The 18,526-nt window shown below is 37.9% G+C and overlaps 1 protein-coding gene across 11 annotated transcripts in view; it reads left to right on the forward strand.

The window, feature by feature from the left end:
- Window positions 1-18,526, forward strand: part of FRY (FRY microtubule binding protein) — a 217,003-nt gene that overhangs the window by 65,682 nt on the left and 132,795 nt on the right. For 10 of the 11 annotated variants that reach the window (XM_026849100.1, XM_026848436.1, XM_026849257.1 and 7 more), the window contains one exon: window positions 10,013-10,212. In XM_026849100.1, the coding sequence (XP_026704901.1) occupies window positions 10,093-10,212 (120 nt within the window). In that variant the 5' untranslated portion in view covers window positions 10,013-10,092. Of the gene's footprint in view, window positions 1-2,547; window positions 2,624-10,012; window positions 10,213-18,526 lie in introns of those variants that run through there. The other variant, XM_026848914.1, reaches the window with a different exon arrangement.

Here is an 18,526-nt window from a genome sequence, read left to right on the forward strand (position 1 = left end):
AGGGCATATCTTTTTAAAGAAATGAGGGAATATGAAATTTATTAGCCTCTTCTCCCTTATAGTTTCAGCGTAATCAAGTAATTTGAGAATTTCTGTTTGTAAGAGTTTAGGTCATCTCTCACCACCTTTTTGGAAATCCTCCCAAATCTGTTACTCCCTTCAGACCTGTTTTCAGAATGAGCTGTTTTGCTCCAGAATCTTGAACTTCTTTTATACTTTTTCCAGCTGCCTCTCAGCCCCTTCCATTTTATCTTCTAGAATAGATAGTATTTCCTCTGGCATAGGGATTTACATGCTATGCCCAGGCTTTTGTTTTGCATGGAATTGTTGGGTTTTATCTTTGTTGCATTGCAGACTATCTAATTGTTCAACCAAAGTAAGTATTCCTGAAGAATCCTGTGTTTGGATTAAACAGGCTTTTGAAAGACAGAGTTGGGATAGTTTTATGTCCTGTTCTTGTGTCAAGACAGTTACACAGAATGACCTAGTGTTTTCTCCCAGTAGCTGCTTGAACAACAGTTTTAGACAGAGTCTTCAGAGTCTGGAATTTTAAAATACAGGTTCACTGAGATTTCTAATATGTGTAGTGTTGGAGACAACTTTGTTCTCCTAAGAGGGAAAAATCTTGAGCTTTTTGCCATGTAGACTTTCATACATTCTTACCATCTGTATGTGCCTGTATCTACTGTCTGTGTCTACATACTGCTGTCAGTGAGTGAATTTTTCACTGCAAAGAATTCCCTCACCTGCAAATGAGCCTTCACAGGGAATAAATTTCATGCAACATGAGTATTTATCTACATGTTTTGGTTACTGTTTATTTTAATTTTTTTATTAATATAGAGGAACTTTGCAACAGTATGTTCAGTTAAGTGTAGTATCAAAGCTCCACAGTTGATAGTCTCTGCCAGGGACATACATATGCAAAAGGTTATTACAGATCTTTCCATCCCTTGGAGAATGTATGCCAGCCTCACTACAGTTAGAAGTGTAAATGGTTTCCAGCACTATGTCTGCAATGCCGTTGCTTAGGGCAGATTAATCCAGCAGCTTTTATATGGACCTTAAAAATTGCTAAAGGCCATGCAATCATACAATTCTTACATTTATTTTAATAATAAAGTTTAATTTATATTTAGAGAAGCATGCAGTTGAGAAGAGGGGAGAAGTATCTTAAAAAAAAGGTATATTTACTCCCTGGTTTATCAACTCTTTTAATAAAATATGAAAAGTAAACAGTAGACAAAACAGGTAGGCAGATTTTCATTTTGCATGAAATTGATTCCCTGTGAAGAGCAAGGCCAACACCGGTACCACCACTTTTACTTTCCATATAGTCAAGATGTGGGACTCAGATATGCACTTAATTCTTCCTGGTCTTGTTTGACTACATTTTTCACTGTAAATCCTCCTAAGAGAGAATCAGAAACACAAAAAGATCAAACATTAGTACCATCAATTGCTCATCATAAAGTTCTGTATTTTAAATATATTTATTTCCTATCATATATATTGCAAGTCATTAACATTATGTTTTATTGGTTAACTTTATGCCTTTATGATTATTTTTTGTTGAAACATACAAATGAATTACTAAAATTATGTTTACATTAAAGTTGTGCTACTACTGTATCTTACTAATGTGCCAGAATAACATTTTCCTTGGAATCTTAGAGTTTCTTTCAAGATAAAAGTGGATCTGCTGGAGTTTTAGTTTGTTTCTTTCAGCAAAAGTTGCCCTTGAATTTTTTTCTGTCTATAAACTCAAACTGATTGGGAATGTTCTCCTTCAAAGGGTGAAAAAGCCACCTTTTGGTAACCTTGGCACATGTATCATATCCTTGTAAATTCACGCTTTATTTAATAAAGTGTTTTCTTTTTAATATTGCAGTTTTAAAACAAAGCAAATTTTCTTAAGAGTTATTTCAGCAGATATATAATTATCCTTAAGGATATGTAGTTTCTTGCTGACTCTTGGCATGGGAAAAGACAAGATACTGTATTGGTTTTATCGCAAGGAATTTAAACTGTAAATTTGGCCAAAAGACCTTAGTTACAAAACAAAACCCATCCTGTGTTGTCTCTGTGCCTTGCATTTCTATACTAATTGCTTTCAGCTTGGATTGTATGATAATACATGTGTTTGATATGCATGGTTTGTTTATGTCGAACTCCATTATCCTGTCTCATGTTCTTGGAGTGCCTGAAGTAGTTTCGCTAATCTGTCAGCATAGTATGTACTTGTGGATAAATATAGACATGCAGCCACTCCGTGAGTGGTCATCATCATATGCTGAAGCTAAAAATTACTCCTTTGGTTATGGAAAGGCTGATCTGATCCGGAGGCCTGCTCTAGCTCACACATTGTAGGTCTTCAGCACTTAACGTATTAAAAAACAAAACCAAAAAACTTAAAATAAATGTCTGCCTCAATGCTGAAAAATTTATAGTGAAGTATGAAACAGGATTATGAAACAACTAATTTCCTTTTCGATTTTACTTAGAAAAGTATTCTAACTTTTCTATCTGAAGGAGTGGAACATTTCAGGTATTCACAGGCTCATGGATATTACAGTAGCATGTTGGAGAAAATCCAGTGTGATCGGCTTTATAAAGGGGCTCGGTAGGTATGGAAATACTGCAAATACATGTTTGGGTTTGTGTTATTAGTTTGTTTGTTGTTGCTGAAGTGTAAATTTGACACAGTTAACTAAAAATTTCAATCTGTTTCTTCTTAAAGATACTGAAAATTCAGTAAGTGTGTTTGGCTGAAGTTGTATCCACTGTAGCACAGACTCTTGGCTTTTGCATTCTGATTATTCTGTTGATTTGCTTCACCTTAGAGCTTTAAGAAAAACGCTTGTGGTATTAAATTGTGGCAGAGACTCTCATATGATAATTTAATTTTGTACTCATTCCCATTATCAGCTTAGTGACTGTGAGTGTGTTAAAACTACTGTGCTTTTTTACAACTATTTCTGTGATTAGGGAAATGATCAACACAGGAAAAAAAATTAGCAGTCATTTTCATTCAGTAATCCTTCCTGTTCCAATAGTATATAGTTGTAGTGACAACCCTATGTGATACTGCATTGCTACTTCCATATTTACTCCTTGTTTTAATTTTTTTAAGAATACATAACATTGAGAAAATCTTATGGTTATAGCCTGAACTAAACGAAAGTATTCTGTAGGAAAACAGTATCATTTGAAATACAGTTTATGACAGATATAGCAGAAAAATAGGGAACCTATCTTGGAAAAAAGAAAATGGGTTGTTTGAGGGAAGTAGCCCTCAGATGGAATTTCACCCCAAAATGGTACAGACATCTTAGAGTTAATCAAGCATAGTTAATCTTTTTTACAGATTTTCCTAGGAGTTTGAAATATGCATAGAACTTAATAAATAACATTGACCTGTAGATTCTCTGCTATTGCAGGGCCCTTGGGCATTAGGGCTACCATAGTCTCCTGCATGTGCATCACCATTCATTCTCCTTGGGAACAAGCTGCTTTTCTCTAGGTGAAGGGTTTAGTTCAATGCAGTACTTGTGTGGTGACTGGTACCCTACAATATGTTAGGAGTTCAAACTAAATGTTTCAGTGGTCCATTCTGGTACTTCTCTTTGTAGAATGCTGTTACCTTTGAATCAGATAGTAAAAACTTAATGTGTCCATGAAATAAATACTTAGAATTGAGTATAACCCCTTCCTCCTACCCCAGCCCCACCAGATATTTTCTGTGTAAACCCATACAAAGTATATGTCGTGATTTCTCATGTAATAATTATGCCTTTTATTTAATGGGGCAGTGTTTCATTGGCATAGATGGCAAAAATGGACACACCCCTATTTTTAAGGCCCACATTATAATGTGTCAACATAACGGGACCAATCATGGATGACTTTAATGCAGCTGTTTCTTAAATTTTGAGGCCTTGATATCCAGTTTTATGTCTCAGAGACAACTTTATTTAATGGGCTTTTTAGGGCTCTCAGTCTAGGAAAAAGAACTCTATTCTGTTACAGCTCATGCATCATCTGTATAGATGTCGGTGATGGCCTGGTCACTGGGCCAGATTTTTGCAATGCAGATATTAAGCATATGCAGATACTTAAGACTGAAAAGATTCATTAGAAAGACAAACCTTTATATAATACTTCATGACCAGCTCATGATCAACTCAGAACCCTCACACTGTTGGCAGTGTTAGTCTTCAGTCTTCCACGCTGAAGATGCTTAAATGGAGTTAGCAGCTACAAAGTGATCTTTTCAAAATTTGAACTAAATCAATGTCATATGTCAGTCATTTCTATAACTGCTGTAATTGCTGTAGTAATGATAGACGTTAACCCCCAGGATATCCTTTTTCTCTCCTTTGGGGGAAAGGCTGTACAATTCTATATTTCAGAGAAGAGCTAGAATAAAAATTTTTGGTGCAGTGACAAATCTCACAAATAATTGCATTTCTCTGTTACATTGTGTAGATAATTGATTTTTTAGTTAGATGTCTGGAAAAAAATGAGATCAGCCTGTGTCACAAACCTACCAGCATCGTTGTTAAAAGGCTTCCTACTAACAGTGACTATGTGGATTTAAATTCCAGTCTCAAAGTCCTGGCTGAATGCCATGATGATTGAAGATCAGGGTGGCAGCTCCCAGGTAGTGTGACTAGGGTTTCTTAAACCTAATTTTGTAAGGATGTGAGGCGTGCATGATCTCACACACTGCCTTCCTTCCCTCCATTCCTCCTGTGTGTCCATTCATAGTAAATTTTAAACTTAGTAGCCAGTTTAAACCAAAATTGCTCAAGAAACAGAAGGCAAGTTTGCATTTGGTTAGATTCCTACAGAATCCTTCATGAGGGAGCCCAGGATGGTTGTGCTAGCCAGAGAGAGGCAGGCAGCCTAGTCCGGGTGTATTTTGCTTGGCAGAGGCTGGCTGGCAGGCAGTCTGCCTGCCCAGCCCCAGGCACAGAGCTTGGGAGGGAGCTTGGGAACGACTGGGGGGAGCTTGGGATGGGGGGAGAAGGATAGGGCTTTTACTGCACAAAGGACACAAATCCTTAAGAAAATCAGTTTTACTGCTCACAAAAAAACCATTTTTCCTAACTGAGCACTTGATGATGAGATTGATTTCATGGATAGATGTGAGCCAGTCAAAACCACACATTTGGCAAATATATTAGTGATTGTGAAAATATTGTCTGACTCCTTCCTAAAGCTATTTGTGAAGAAATTTCCATTACCTAGTATATTTGATAGTCCATATAAATTTGCATCTGATCCTTTGCATCCCACTGTCTTCATGCTTAAGCTTTAGGAGAGCCTAGGTGATGACAGGAGAGGAGTGACGCTTACACTCTTCTCTGGTGGTTCTTTTGTTTCATTACTTTGAAGTATATTATTATTCAGAACAACAGTGTATTTTTGGAAGCAGTTTTGTGCAATATAAATGTAGAACTATCCTATACACTGTGTTTTATGACAAGAGTCATAAAGCCAGCAAGACTCCATGATTATGCTTTTGCCCTCAAAAATCAAGTGAAACTTTGCGGGTGTGGCAGATGCACCCGCCCAGTGAAAACAGGGCTTCTTGGCTGCTGCAGTGTAGCATCTTGGGGCTGCCTTTGTTCTCAGGGCTCCATGGTAAATGGGGCCTTTGGCCAGTGGGAGCTGCTGTTGACCACAGGCCAGATTGGGCCTGGGTATAAATGGAGTCGCCTGGGAGCCATTCTGAGCTCGTCCCCTGGGGGAGCATGCATGGATCAAGGACTCTCCACTTGGGTCAGGACGCTGCCCAAGGAAACTCCTTGAGGGGCCTTGGGTTGGAGCACTGCTTTGAGCAGATCCTCGAGGTTGAGAGCCCTCACTTGTCAGGTGAGTGATAAAGGGATTTGGGTTGTCATTAAACCCTAGGGAGTTGCGCTTTGTAAAGCATTTTGGGTTGCTGTTAAACCCTATAGAGTTCTTTGTTATGTGGTTTGGGTTGCCTTAAACCCTAGAAAGTCGTTCTGTTCTCCTCACAGACATTTGAACCTGTCGTTTATGGAGAGGTAGTTAATTGTGTTAATAATTTTTTTTTTTTTTTTGTGGTTTATTTGAGAGCCTTTGTAACAATTGGTGTAGTCAGCAGGATGTCGATAGAGGAGATATTACAGAAATATAGTTGTGCCCCTTCTCCCCCAGATGTACAATGGGCAAAGCAAAGGTGGTTTGATCTGGTGGAAGTTGCGAGAAAGTTGGAACAAAGCCGGGGAAGTTGGTGGATAAGCAGAAGTGAAGGAAAAATGTGTGCCATTTTAGGTGCCTGCTTGATTCAGGCACAGGATTACTTTGTAGTAGTGGAGAAAGAGAACTTAGAGGAGCAGTTGGAAATTAATTATTTGAAGACAGCACTCTTACGAGAAAGAAAGAGAAGGCGGTTATTAGGAAAAAAAATGAAGTTATGCTGGCACGAGCAAAAAAGCCCCCTAGTGTTGCTCAGATTTGAAAGTTAATTACCAGCATAGATCTTTGAGGAATGGGATGGAAATACTTGGGGAGAGTCTGATGAAAGTGGCTTGGAGGAAATAGATGAATTTGAGGGAAGAAATGTGTGACCTCTCATTAAAACAGAAAGGCACACAGGTCCACAAGGTGGGAACCCCCGAATCACAGTCTGTACAACCCCCTGGACGGGACCCGAGCTTAGTGAACTTCAGGTTAAATATTCGCATAAACCGGGTGAAACTGAGTATTTGTGGAGGGTTTCTTTAATGGGGGGATCGAATTCTGTTGAGTGATGATGAGGTGGGAGGTTTCTGGGATCCCAGAGTGTTTTTAAGTGATGGACCAGCGGGTAATAAGTCAATAACATCTCGAGTGGCTTACTAGGCTGAGGGGTGTTGACCCTAATAAGAATGGAAAACCTGTTACCATTAAAATAAGCGGACTGTCAGAGCTGGCAGAGGGAGTGCAAAAGGCGGCGGCATTCAGGCGATGTATGAGAGCGGGGCAGTGCGGACTTTGACACCCTGATTGGCAATGGTGACCCATATGGACAATCACGACTCAGATGACAATGTGGTGGTGAATAAATCTTGTGAAATTGGCATCATTCAGAAGAATGTGATTGAACTTGGTGCTATTGTGTTAATGTCACTTCAGGTCAAAAAAATAAAGTAAGTGGCAAGAGACTTGAGGCATTTGTTGCTATATTAAGCATTAATTGGATATATTTGAAGCTTCCTTGTTAGAATGGTTAATCAACTTCCTTCAGTTTTCATTGTAACACATTGTATGGTTGGAGGGTTGTTTTTTTTAAAGATATGATTGTATAATCATCTAGGGATGACAATCCACAACGAGTATGGAGACTCACCAGGACTGCACTCCCTTTTAACCTTGGAGGCAAGAGGTGACTGTACCACCACTTCGAGGAAACCAGTCCAATCATGAGTAGTCACGGGGTGAATTGTGGCAGGTGCATCCACCCAGTGGGAGCAGAGGTTCTTGGCTGCTGCAGTGTAGCATCTTGGGGCTGTCTTTGTTCTCAGGGTTCCATGGTAAATGGGGCCTTTGGCCAGTGGGAGCTGCTATTGACTACAGACCAGATTGGGCCTGGGTATAAATGGAGTCCCCTGGGAGCCATTCTGAGCTCGTCCCCTGGAGCAGCAGCTGCGGTCCAGGACTCTCCCCTTGGGTCAGTACACTGCCCAAGGAAACTCCTTGAGGTGCCTTGGGTCGGGACACTGCCCTGAGCACGTCCTCGAGGTTGAGAGCCCCCACTTGTCAGGTGAGTGTTAAAGGGGTTTGGGTTGTCATTAAACCCTAGGGAATTGTGCATTGTTATGTATTTAGGGTTGTGGTTAAACCCTAGGAAGTCGTTCTGTTCCCCTCTCACAAGACATTCGAACCTGTAATTTACGGAGAACTAGTTAATTGTGGTAATAGTAAATTTTTATTTTTGGTGGTTTATTTGAGAGCCTTCATAACAACAGGAAAGAAATCTAGCAGGAAACATCTACTGGAGGGGTAGAAATGATGCTGCTGTTCTGAAGAGTGATGGCATACCTTGTCAGTCAGGGGAGTTATTTTCAAAGTGAAGTATAGATGTGTTACAGTTGCAGAATAATAGCTAACACGAACAAAAGCATTTCTATCTTGCATTATAGTCATAGAGGGGACTTGTAAACTTTGATTTTTCTGAAGGAAAGCGTGTTCTCTTTTCTCCAGTGCATCTCTTTTATTTTTCAAGGCATGAATTTGAGTTCTGATTCTGCCACGTCTTGAATGCTCTCGAACAATAATGTAGTCTTTGGGATTTCGTTTTTTCATGCTTTGGCACCAATGAATTTAGGAAACATCTAAAATTTCATTCTTAAAACAATCTCCTGTAATTAATAGTTGACAGTTACTTTCAGCTGAAGTTCTGTTCCTCAAAAAGAAAGGCTAAAGATGTGTGTCATCTATCACTAATTCATTCTTCTTTCTTTTTCCTTCTGTCTTTCTCTGCAACTTGGATGCAACATACAATGTAACACTGGAATACAGTGCTGTGGAAGAATGCTGTAATGGTATCAGTTCACAACATTTTCCACAGTTTGTATTGCTTTACAACACCTCTGTCCCAATCACCAGCAGTGCTCACAGGTGTTACAACATTTACATTGCATTCAGAGTGTTTAATGGCTGGTCTTCCCTGTGTTACTTTATTTGCTGCTTTTAAAGCCTCTGGCAAAGCTAACAGAGGGTGCTACCAGTACCTGCCTTAAATCAGACATGACTTTATTACCAATAAGAGCTAAGGAAATTTTATGTGTAGAATGGTAACGTTTCAATTAATGTTTGTTTCGTAGTACTTCAGTATATTTTTCCTTGTTTCCCAGAAAAACAGTAAGTAGAGCTAAGCCTGGTACGTAATATCTTAATATTTATTGGTTATGGGGAATTCACAGAATAATTTAAACTGGGAGACATCTCTGAAGGCTGACTAGTCCAACCTCTGCTCCCCAACTAGAGAAGGTCTCTCAAGGCCTTGTCAAGTCATCTCCAAGAGTGGGATTTGTGCTGTATTTGTGGACAACCTGTACCAGTTGATTGCTCCATCGCTGTGGAAGTTCTTTCCATAGATATAATTGGAATTTACCACATTCCGACTAGGGTCTGTTGTCTCTCATCCTGTTACTGCGCTCAAAGAGTCTGGATGCATCTTTGCTTTTGACATTAGGTATCTGAAGACTGAAATAAGATCTCCCCTTAACCTTCTCTTCTTAAGGTTGATCTGCTCCAACACTCTCAGCCTGTACTCATGTAGGAAGTATGTAAGCCCTTGACCATCTTTGTGGTCCTCCCTTGCCCTTGGTCCACAACAGTAAAGTCATTCTTGTATGAGGGAGCCCCAAACTGGATACAGTACCACATATGTGATCTCTCAAGTGCCGGATGGGACTGTAGTGTTTGGTACATTCAAGAAAACTAATACATAACGGATATTTTTTGTCCATGGAAAACATTTCATGTCTGACTCTTCATGTAAGACTTACACTAGTGAAATGTCACTGTTTTTAAAGGAGTCATTCCTGATTAACCTCAGTATAAATGAGAGGAAAATCAGGCCCTTTACATCTCAGTCAAGAGACCAGACTCCTGACTTTTGTTTGTTACTTACAACTGAGTTGTTACAGATCTGACCTGCAAACAAAAGATAAGAAATGAGCATGTTATTCAAAGAGTAATGTACCTGCAAGTCTTGCCATGTAGAACAAGAGGATTGAGGGTGCACTGCAAAGTAAACACTAGTCAATTTTAATACATAAGATTTAATCTTTGATTTTTTTAATCCAGTCAATATTATGTACATTTTACCTACAACTATACAATGGAAATTGTGTTCATGTGTTGTATACTTCTTTGATTATCATCTAGTCTCCAGTATTGCTTTGACAGTATAGCGGGCCATTTGAGATGTTCTGCAGAATTAAGACATGTTCGATTACCCAAAAGTAAATGTGTTTTTTCTACATTTCAGCTTCTCCAGTGGGTAACGGATATATCAAGCCACCTGTCCCACCTGTTTCTGGTACACAAAGGGAAAAAGGACCTCCAGCCATGTTGCCTATCAGTGTTGACCCAGACAGTAAACCAGGCGAATATGTCCTGAAGAGCTTGTTTGTTAACTTTACTACTCAGGCTGAACGCAAGATTCGCATCATCATGGCAGAACCTCTTGTGAGTAAAAAGAATCTCTAAGTGTATATGTACTTTGCTTTGAAGTTATTTTTAAATCAGGCTTGCTTGCAGTACAATGAAGAATATTTTGCTTGTAGTCTGCAGTGGAGTTTGATAGTGTTTCCCAAACTATAAGATACACTACTATGGCAATTGGAAGGTTGTGGGAGAGAACAGAGGTATGCAAGATATGCCAAAGGGGTGACATGAAAAGGAATGAATATTTTTATCTCTGTTTGCAATATGGGCACATGTTAATGTGATTGAGAGGCAGAAAGGGTGTCAGCCAGCATAGATTTTGCAGCAGGCAGAGCAGTCACTTGAGTCAAAATAGATCAGAAAATTATGAAATATAATAAAAACAGTATTTCTGAACATTGTTGTTTTTCAGCTAAAACATTAAAATTAATAGTACTGCTAATTCCTGGTTTATTTCTGACAGTAGTAGATTTCGTAATCTAACAAAGTGCTATAGCACCTATTTTCCAGATATGAAAAAGCATGCAGCATTTGAAAAAGGAACTACATTACAAGGTCTTGCACAGTCAGTGAGAGAGCCATCCTTATTTGTGTTTTAGGCAAATTTAATATGCAAGTATGTCTGTTGCAAATTGCCTTACGTAACTGAACTGGCAGTCTGCTGTTTTAACTTGAGACTACATTTTATATACATCCTTGTTATTTTGATCAGGAAAGAATAGTTCTGTAACCTATATTTTAGTTTTGACAAGGTAAAAAAAAAAAAACCAACAACCACAAACAACCAGGAACCCGCATTCCTGAGCTGTAAATGGAATTTTTATAAAATTTTGGAACTTTTTTTGTAAAGCACTGCATAGAATACTTAGTTCAGTTCCACATTTTCAGGTCTGTTTATTCTGAACAGTGAAATTAAGGTTGTCTTGATTCGGGCATCTGTTTAGCTTTGTGTCATGATTTAGATTCAGAAGCATTTGATGCTTGGAAGGTTTTTCCAAACTTTTCTCAGAAACATCAGGTAGATGCAAGATGACAGAAGTATCTTACTTAATTTGGAAATAACACCAAAAAAAAGCTAACAGGAAGGAATATTTTTACAAAGAGCCATTTTTTTTTCTTCTTTCATGGGTCCGCTCTAAATCACAAGTAGAATAAACTGACAGTCATAGTGCAGGTCCTTTAAAAAAATGCCAGCAGCTATTTATTACCATGCAGTGTTCGTGTGACGCACAGTGAACATCTTTAAAATGTTAAGACAAAATGTGTTACAAAATTACTTGACAAGGTCAGGGAAACAAGAAGACCAGAACTGAGAATCTAATTTCCTTGCAGCACCTCTGTTATTCTTAAACATTAATCTCTGCATTTTCATGTAATATTTCAGACATATATACAAACCAGTGACCCTGATCTATTCTGATTTCACCTTGTATTAAGATGATTTCGAGTTTCTGTGTGTTGATACATTCGTTTTGTCACTTTGTGAAACTATGGGTATCTGAATGTTGATCTTTCCTTATTCCAGAAGTTGTTCAGTGAAATTTTATCTGGTAAATTCAACATAGAATGTGAAAATATGACAAGAGGCTGGAATGTTACCTTCTTGTCAGCATTTTCAGAATGTATTTCTTACAGGGGTCTAACCGTGAGACGCTAACAATAATTCAATGACATACTCACATCTTATTAATACTAATAGGATTTACAAGTCATGGCATGCTTCTATTTGAGGGTGACTGTGACAAATGTATAAGCAGGATTTTGTAGACATTCAGTCAAAATGATCTTGAAATAATTAGGTTGTAACAAAAAGAAGTGACAAGGGAAAATGAAAAAAAATATTCTGGAATAATGACTAAGAATTTAAGTCTACACTTTTTGTGGGGTAGCTGTTGGATGTTTAGCAGCTTTGTTCCTACATTTCTACTCTCCTAACTAGAATTGTGACCAGGAAGTCCCAGGGATTTGCAAGACAAAGATTATAAATTGATGATGCAGAGCCACCCTTTGGCCTTTTTTCACAATAGGTAGTCAGATGGTGAACTCTTTGAAGATTCTGTTCTAATTAAACTCAAATGTACTTCAAAGAAAATCAGACTTGCAAAGTGCTCTAACACTGAGATATTTCTACTTTGAATTCTCTAAGTCATTACAAGATATGACAGTTTAATTTTATAATGACTGATGAATACTTAAGGTTTCTTTTAGAGAAGCTAAAATGATCTGTTTATAATATAATTGCTTTTTCCTCTCTTTTATCACAGTCTAGCTCACATTCAAGCTCTGATGTTAATATGGGATTAAATTAAAGATTTACTGATATATTTTTTTTACTTGGATATTTCTTTTCATGCACACATTTTGCCCGCTTATCCTTCCTGATTATCATTACCGTTGTTTTTATGAATTTTTCTCTCAGTTTCTTTGGGTTCCATATGCCTGTTTGAGATATTTATCTCTTTCTTTTGTGATGTACACAGAGCCCACCTGTAAATTACAGTGTTCTGACAACTATGGTGGAAAACCAGGTTTGTGTTCCACCATGCATTGCAGATGCTAGCAAGGCACAAAAAATTTTTGGTGTTCTCTAGGGCAGCAATGAAGGGCACACCACCCACCCGCTCCTGCAGCCCCATGAAATCTCAGCAGGGATAGCAAGTTTCCAGCAGCAGAGAAATCAAAGGGCAATGTCACCTACTCCTCCTTCTGCCTTGGCTGTCAACCAAGTATGATTTGACATTTTGGTTACTGGATCTGGCAGCAAACATCATAAAAAATGCACTCCCCAGTTAATACGTTTTCTAGGCATTAATCTAATGTTGTCTATCCACTGCTAAATCTTTAACAATTTAGAATGGAAACCTTTTGTTTCCAGATGGGTTTTCTTACTTTGCCTGGAGAATATTTTATTTGGAATTTCATGCCAATTTGTTCACCTTTTCAGGGTCTCTAAAATACAACAAACATTGCAGTAACTACATTATGTTCACGATTATGTGACTAATTTTTAATGATTAAACAACTCTACCTAGATTATCAAATTATATTAATCCAGATTAAAGGTATTTGATAACAGAATTAATTTAAAGGGTTTTACCAGTTTATAAAATTAAATTTACATAAATGAAATGTAAATAATTTCTTCCTGGTAACCTTTAATAATTTCCTGCTTCTTTTCTGTAAATAATTGTTCCCTTTTTAATGAATATTAAGAATTTTTCTGCAGACCTTTTTCATGGCTGATTGCATTTATATTTAGTTTTTATAAATTTATATTGTAAATATTCTGTATTGCTTAACACAATTTGATATTTTATTTTTACTGATTTTTCTTTTTTTTTTTTTTTTTAACTAACCTTAAAATGTAGCTAGAATGGTGAAGCCAGGGAAACATTTTTGCAGTTCAGATGATAAAATGTGTTTATGTATCTTAACACTGTAAGGAAAAAACACAGAAAATAGTTTCCTTTTTAGGACTGTTGATTATCACTTAGGGTAATAATTCATCCTGTGCATACTGATCAGGCTAATCTTCAAATACGGCTTTCAGCAGTACTTACACACAGCTGTAGACATTGATAAAACATAGTGAGCTACAGGCATTGACAGTGGTTAATGGTTAATTTAGCTGTTGGTAAACTTTCATTACGCTTTTCTCCTTCAAGCATCTTCTTTTACTGAGCTTGTCTAAATTCAGGATCTCTCTGAATACTGAACTCTAGAACAGAATTTACTTATTATAGGATCAGGACTATAAGCATATTCATGTATTCTGCTTGTATCTTTCTCCATTTATTGAGTAGGTTTTATCTTGCCATTGAAAAAAAACCTGAAAGCAGTGATGTGGTTCATACTAGTGTATTTACTACTTCCATTTCATTAGAAGCTTAACGACATTAAAGTACAGACCTATTTCAAAACAGGGCTGGTGATAGGTCAAGCAGGTGGTTAGGAAGACTCTGAAAGAGCAAGAATGATGCATGTTTGTTTTTGCAAAGACTGACCAACCAACATGTATAGTGGCACTGCTGTTCAATTAACTGTAATCTAGGCTTCAGTTTCTTTAGGTGAGAGAAGAAATATGCTAAGGACAGACTTGGAAGAAAAGGAGGTAGAAGGTTTTTTGCTTTCTGAGGTCTGGGCTGTGATAACTAGTAAGATTTATGTAGGTAATAATAATAGAAAGCAGTTTTATCCCATAGCTATAATGTAGAATTTTCTGGTTTACATGGACTAAAATTCCAGCTGCATCACATGAGGAATGACTCCTTTGTTCTCACCTATAATGAAACACATTAGCATGACACATTTTTTTCATTTCAAGTCCTCATGAATAGTTTGGCATACACAGAGACTTTGGACCCCTGATATTCACAGTGCACAGACAGCAGTTACAAGTAATTTCATGGAAAAGAGGAAGGGCAAACTGTCTTGCTCTGTTTTAACTATCCACTCAGTTAGTGTATGGCCAGATAAACTGAAGACAACTTTATTTGAATAACTTCATGCAAGTATTTATTGAAAATGTTGCTCTTTTTTCTCATACAAAAAATATCTTCCCTAGGACCTTCCTCTATAAATGCTACAAATGTGCCAGGTTCCCATTGCTGTCTGTTCCTATCCACCTCTGTGTTACTCAAGGATTATGTCACTCATCATTAATATAATTCTTTTATTCCACTAGTGTTTGTGGTAATCAAAATTATGTAAAGCATGTGGGCAGTCCATCCCAACTCTGAGAGGTTCATAATATCATAGCGCTGTATCTCACATATCTTAATTCTTTATTTCTACTGTATTCTTTATTTAGTATTTCAATTATATAAATAAATATTCGAAGATTAGATTCTTTTAGATCCAGTTGTGACAAATAATGTGTAAGACATTAAGAATAATTATCTATTGTTTCAATAATTGTCTCAGAAGTACTTAAGATGCTTTATAAAATTCTGCCTCATTTTATTATATTGTACTGAGGACTGTCACCTGTTCATAAGAAAGTGAAAGCATCTATGCACCATCTTACTTTAACTAGTTGATATGTAACCTGAATATACTATCCTTTTATTGTATGGAGCCCTACAGATCCAGTACAGTGGATGAATTAAATGTCTTGTTGAATGGGCAGAATGTGTCTGTCAGTCATAGGACAGTCTGGAGGACCAAGGACAGTCATTCTCCTCAGGAGACAGCTCCTCTCCTGGTGCTCCCAGCAGGTGTCAGTTCAGCAGAGCTTCCTGGATCCTAGGTCAATTCTATGTATCATAGAATTGAAACATGGGAGTTGAGGGAAAGAATATGATGAAGAGTTGGAAAAAGAGTTGGAGGGAGAGGCAAATGTAGGGTTTCAGAAGTAATTGTGGGAATGTAGGAGGATGGAGACAGGATGCAGCGTGGGTCAGACTCCAGCATCCATATGAGATGGAGGGACAAAATTCATGCCATTTTAGCAACCAGGAAGGAAAAGAACACATTTTTGCTTAGCCACTGGCATAGACATTTGCAACTAGATACAGCTCTATAAAAAAACACATTTCAAGAGCTAGGCAATGTCAACAGGAGCTTTCTCAGTGACCTCAGGGTTTCCATAGCCGAACATGTGGGCAGAATGTTCTTTGAGGCTTCAGATCTCATTCTGATGGCAAAACTCTCAAGGATGCTTGCTGTCCCTGGACCTCACTATTCCATGGATACAGTTAGAGGATAGTCAATGGCACATATGGTTCAAATCGCTAAGAGGATTTAACATTGGAAGGCAGATTCAATCCAAGGTCACTGGGGCTGTCATACTATATCATTGAGCGTTGGCAATGCTTGCAAATATAGCAGAGAACCTACCACATGCCCCTAATCATATCTTTGTGTCATTTAAAAATACTGGTTATTACCGCTATCAAGAAAATGAAAGTTGTACTACAGTCATCTCAGGCCAGTCTTATCACTGGTCTGTCATCATGAAGGACAGAAAGAAAATCAAGCTTATACTTCGGTAGCATTCTTGCCAGATAAGTGGCAATTAATTAGATACCTTTACATATTTTCACAACAACTTCATCCTTTGCATGCTTTCAGTGTCCTGTTTGAAGTCAGTGAGGTACTGCTTCATCAAGTTTGCTGTATGTTTTTACATTTATGTGCTCTTATCTGGGCCTGATTCTGGTGTGGTATAGTTTACACATCAGACAGCTTCAATTATGCTATATTTGACCCTGCATATCTGGTGGCACTACAAATATGAGAAAAACTTAAATACCTCACAATACTGCCTTCCCACTTTAGAAATTCACCCAATAAAGTCTTGTTTCCTTAGCTGGGCATGTAGTATGGATGGAAGCTATGGTTTTTATGGCCATCATACTTGTAGCAAAAGAACAGTGAAGGCTGATGTTAGCTCTGCAAGGGCACACCGTAATCCTCCTTGAAAGTCTGTCACATCAATACCAGTAACTGGGAGGAAAAGGAGTCACCTGGGGACATATCTGTTACGGTACAGCTACAGCCTTTGAGATAAACACATACCCAAGAAAGCCCAAAATGAAGGAAGTTTTAAGAAAACTAGAGTGTCACCGGAATTTCTCAAGTTCACTTTAAAAATATACCTTGCCTCCTCTATTGGTCTATTCTGTGAAAACAGGTGCATAGTTGGTGATGGTAAGTAAGCTACCTGATATTAAAGCAGCAGTGGCTGGAAGACAGCAGACCACTACTGGGGTCAGTAACTGTTGTTTATTAACCCCAGCTGTCTGAGGCTTAAGAGAAATGTCGTTCCTGTTTACAGAGCAATCAACTGTGCCTGGAGCAGCCCTGCAATTACAACTCTACTTTTATTCAAATCAACTGATAAGGGCTTCCTATAGCTTTGATTAAATTAGGTCACATTACTCTGAATAGGTAACCAGTGGTCAGGGCCCTGAGGGCCCTAATAAGCCTTAATAGCCTTCTCTGGGGTTTGCCCACCTCTGTCCACAGCCCAGAGCCCTATTACAGCCCCCAGGGTGGTCAGTCCCTGCCACAGTAACACTGCAACAGGGCCAGTCTCCAGCCCCCCACTGCCCTGCCAGGCCTTGCACATAGCTTTCTCTCGGTGTCTGCATTTTGAGCATGTTCTTGTTCCTATTATGGAGAAACATTTTTATGAAAATGCGTTGTAATGGATCACAGCACAAACAAAAGAAGAAGAAATCTCTGTATTTACTTCACTTTTTTCTGGGAAGTAATTCCGATATATCTTGCTCACCTTGAAGAAAATGCATCATAAAAGCAAGAACTGTCTTTTTTTTTGTGGCTTGCTGCAGTGAGGCTTTGCAATGTAATAGCCATGCTGTTTTCCAACCCTGCAACAGTTTATTGCTGCATCCTGTAACAGGCCTTTCTCATTTCGTTAATACTAGTTTAGTTTAGCAATAAATGATTTTAAATGGTTTAGGGGTTTCTTGAGGATTCAGATTTACAGTCAAATATATATATATTTAGTTGATAGCTTTGAGGAGTGTAAATCACTGAATCTGTAGTAATTGATTCTAGGTATAGAAACTGGGAATATTGATAGCATCAAATTTAATACATGTAAATCATTAGTTGGATTTGGGAATACTAATAAACTAAATCCTGTACCTAAAATTCAATTAGCACTGTCTTAGTTAATCCAGTATATTAACTTTATAGTCCTTCACCAAGCTGTACATCATGGTCCTTCGTGAGTTTTCATCATAAGGGGCCACTGAAACTTCATATTTTCTCTGCCTCAGCAGATTATGTTCCAATTAGCAAAATTTTATCTTATTACATTAGAAGTTTTTAAGTCAGAATCAGTCTACTAACAAAGGCCTGTGATGGAATTATGATGTCAGCATTAAGTGTCCACACTTTGTTTCTAGATGCTCTTTTTAAACTTATCAGACTTAGAGGTTGTAAACTTCACCTCTTTTCCTGTACACTGTAGTAGTGGGGTAACTAAAATCAAGGAGGACCAAGGAAAGTATTCAGCTTGCATGTATTCAGACAGATGCTTTTGATGTGTTTTTTAAGTTACAATTTTAAAAAGGCATTCCCATTAATACACAATTCTGAAAATAAACAGCCAATAGAATTTCCTGCCTCGCTTGTGCTAGTCTATCTCAAGTTTCAGTGAAGTCAACCTTAATACTGCTGTCAATTTTGCAGATTTTACAAAAGCATGTTCTTAAAATACTTCTTTTTGAAGTGGTAGACATCAGCTTATTTGGGCTTAAAATTCTGTACTTAAAGGAATTTTTTTTCATCTTACTAACAAAAAAACACCTTCACAATGTAAAGATAATAAAGAAGATGCAGATGCTGAGAGCAGTAGGTTTTT

This window comes from Athene cunicularia (assembly GCF_003259725.1).
Source record: "Athene cunicularia isolate RWA chromosome 1 unlocalized genomic scaffold, athCun1 chr1_part1, whole genome shotgun sequence".
In the NCBI taxonomy this organism is placed as follows: Eukaryota; Metazoa; Chordata; class Aves; order Strigiformes; family Strigidae; genus Athene; species Athene cunicularia.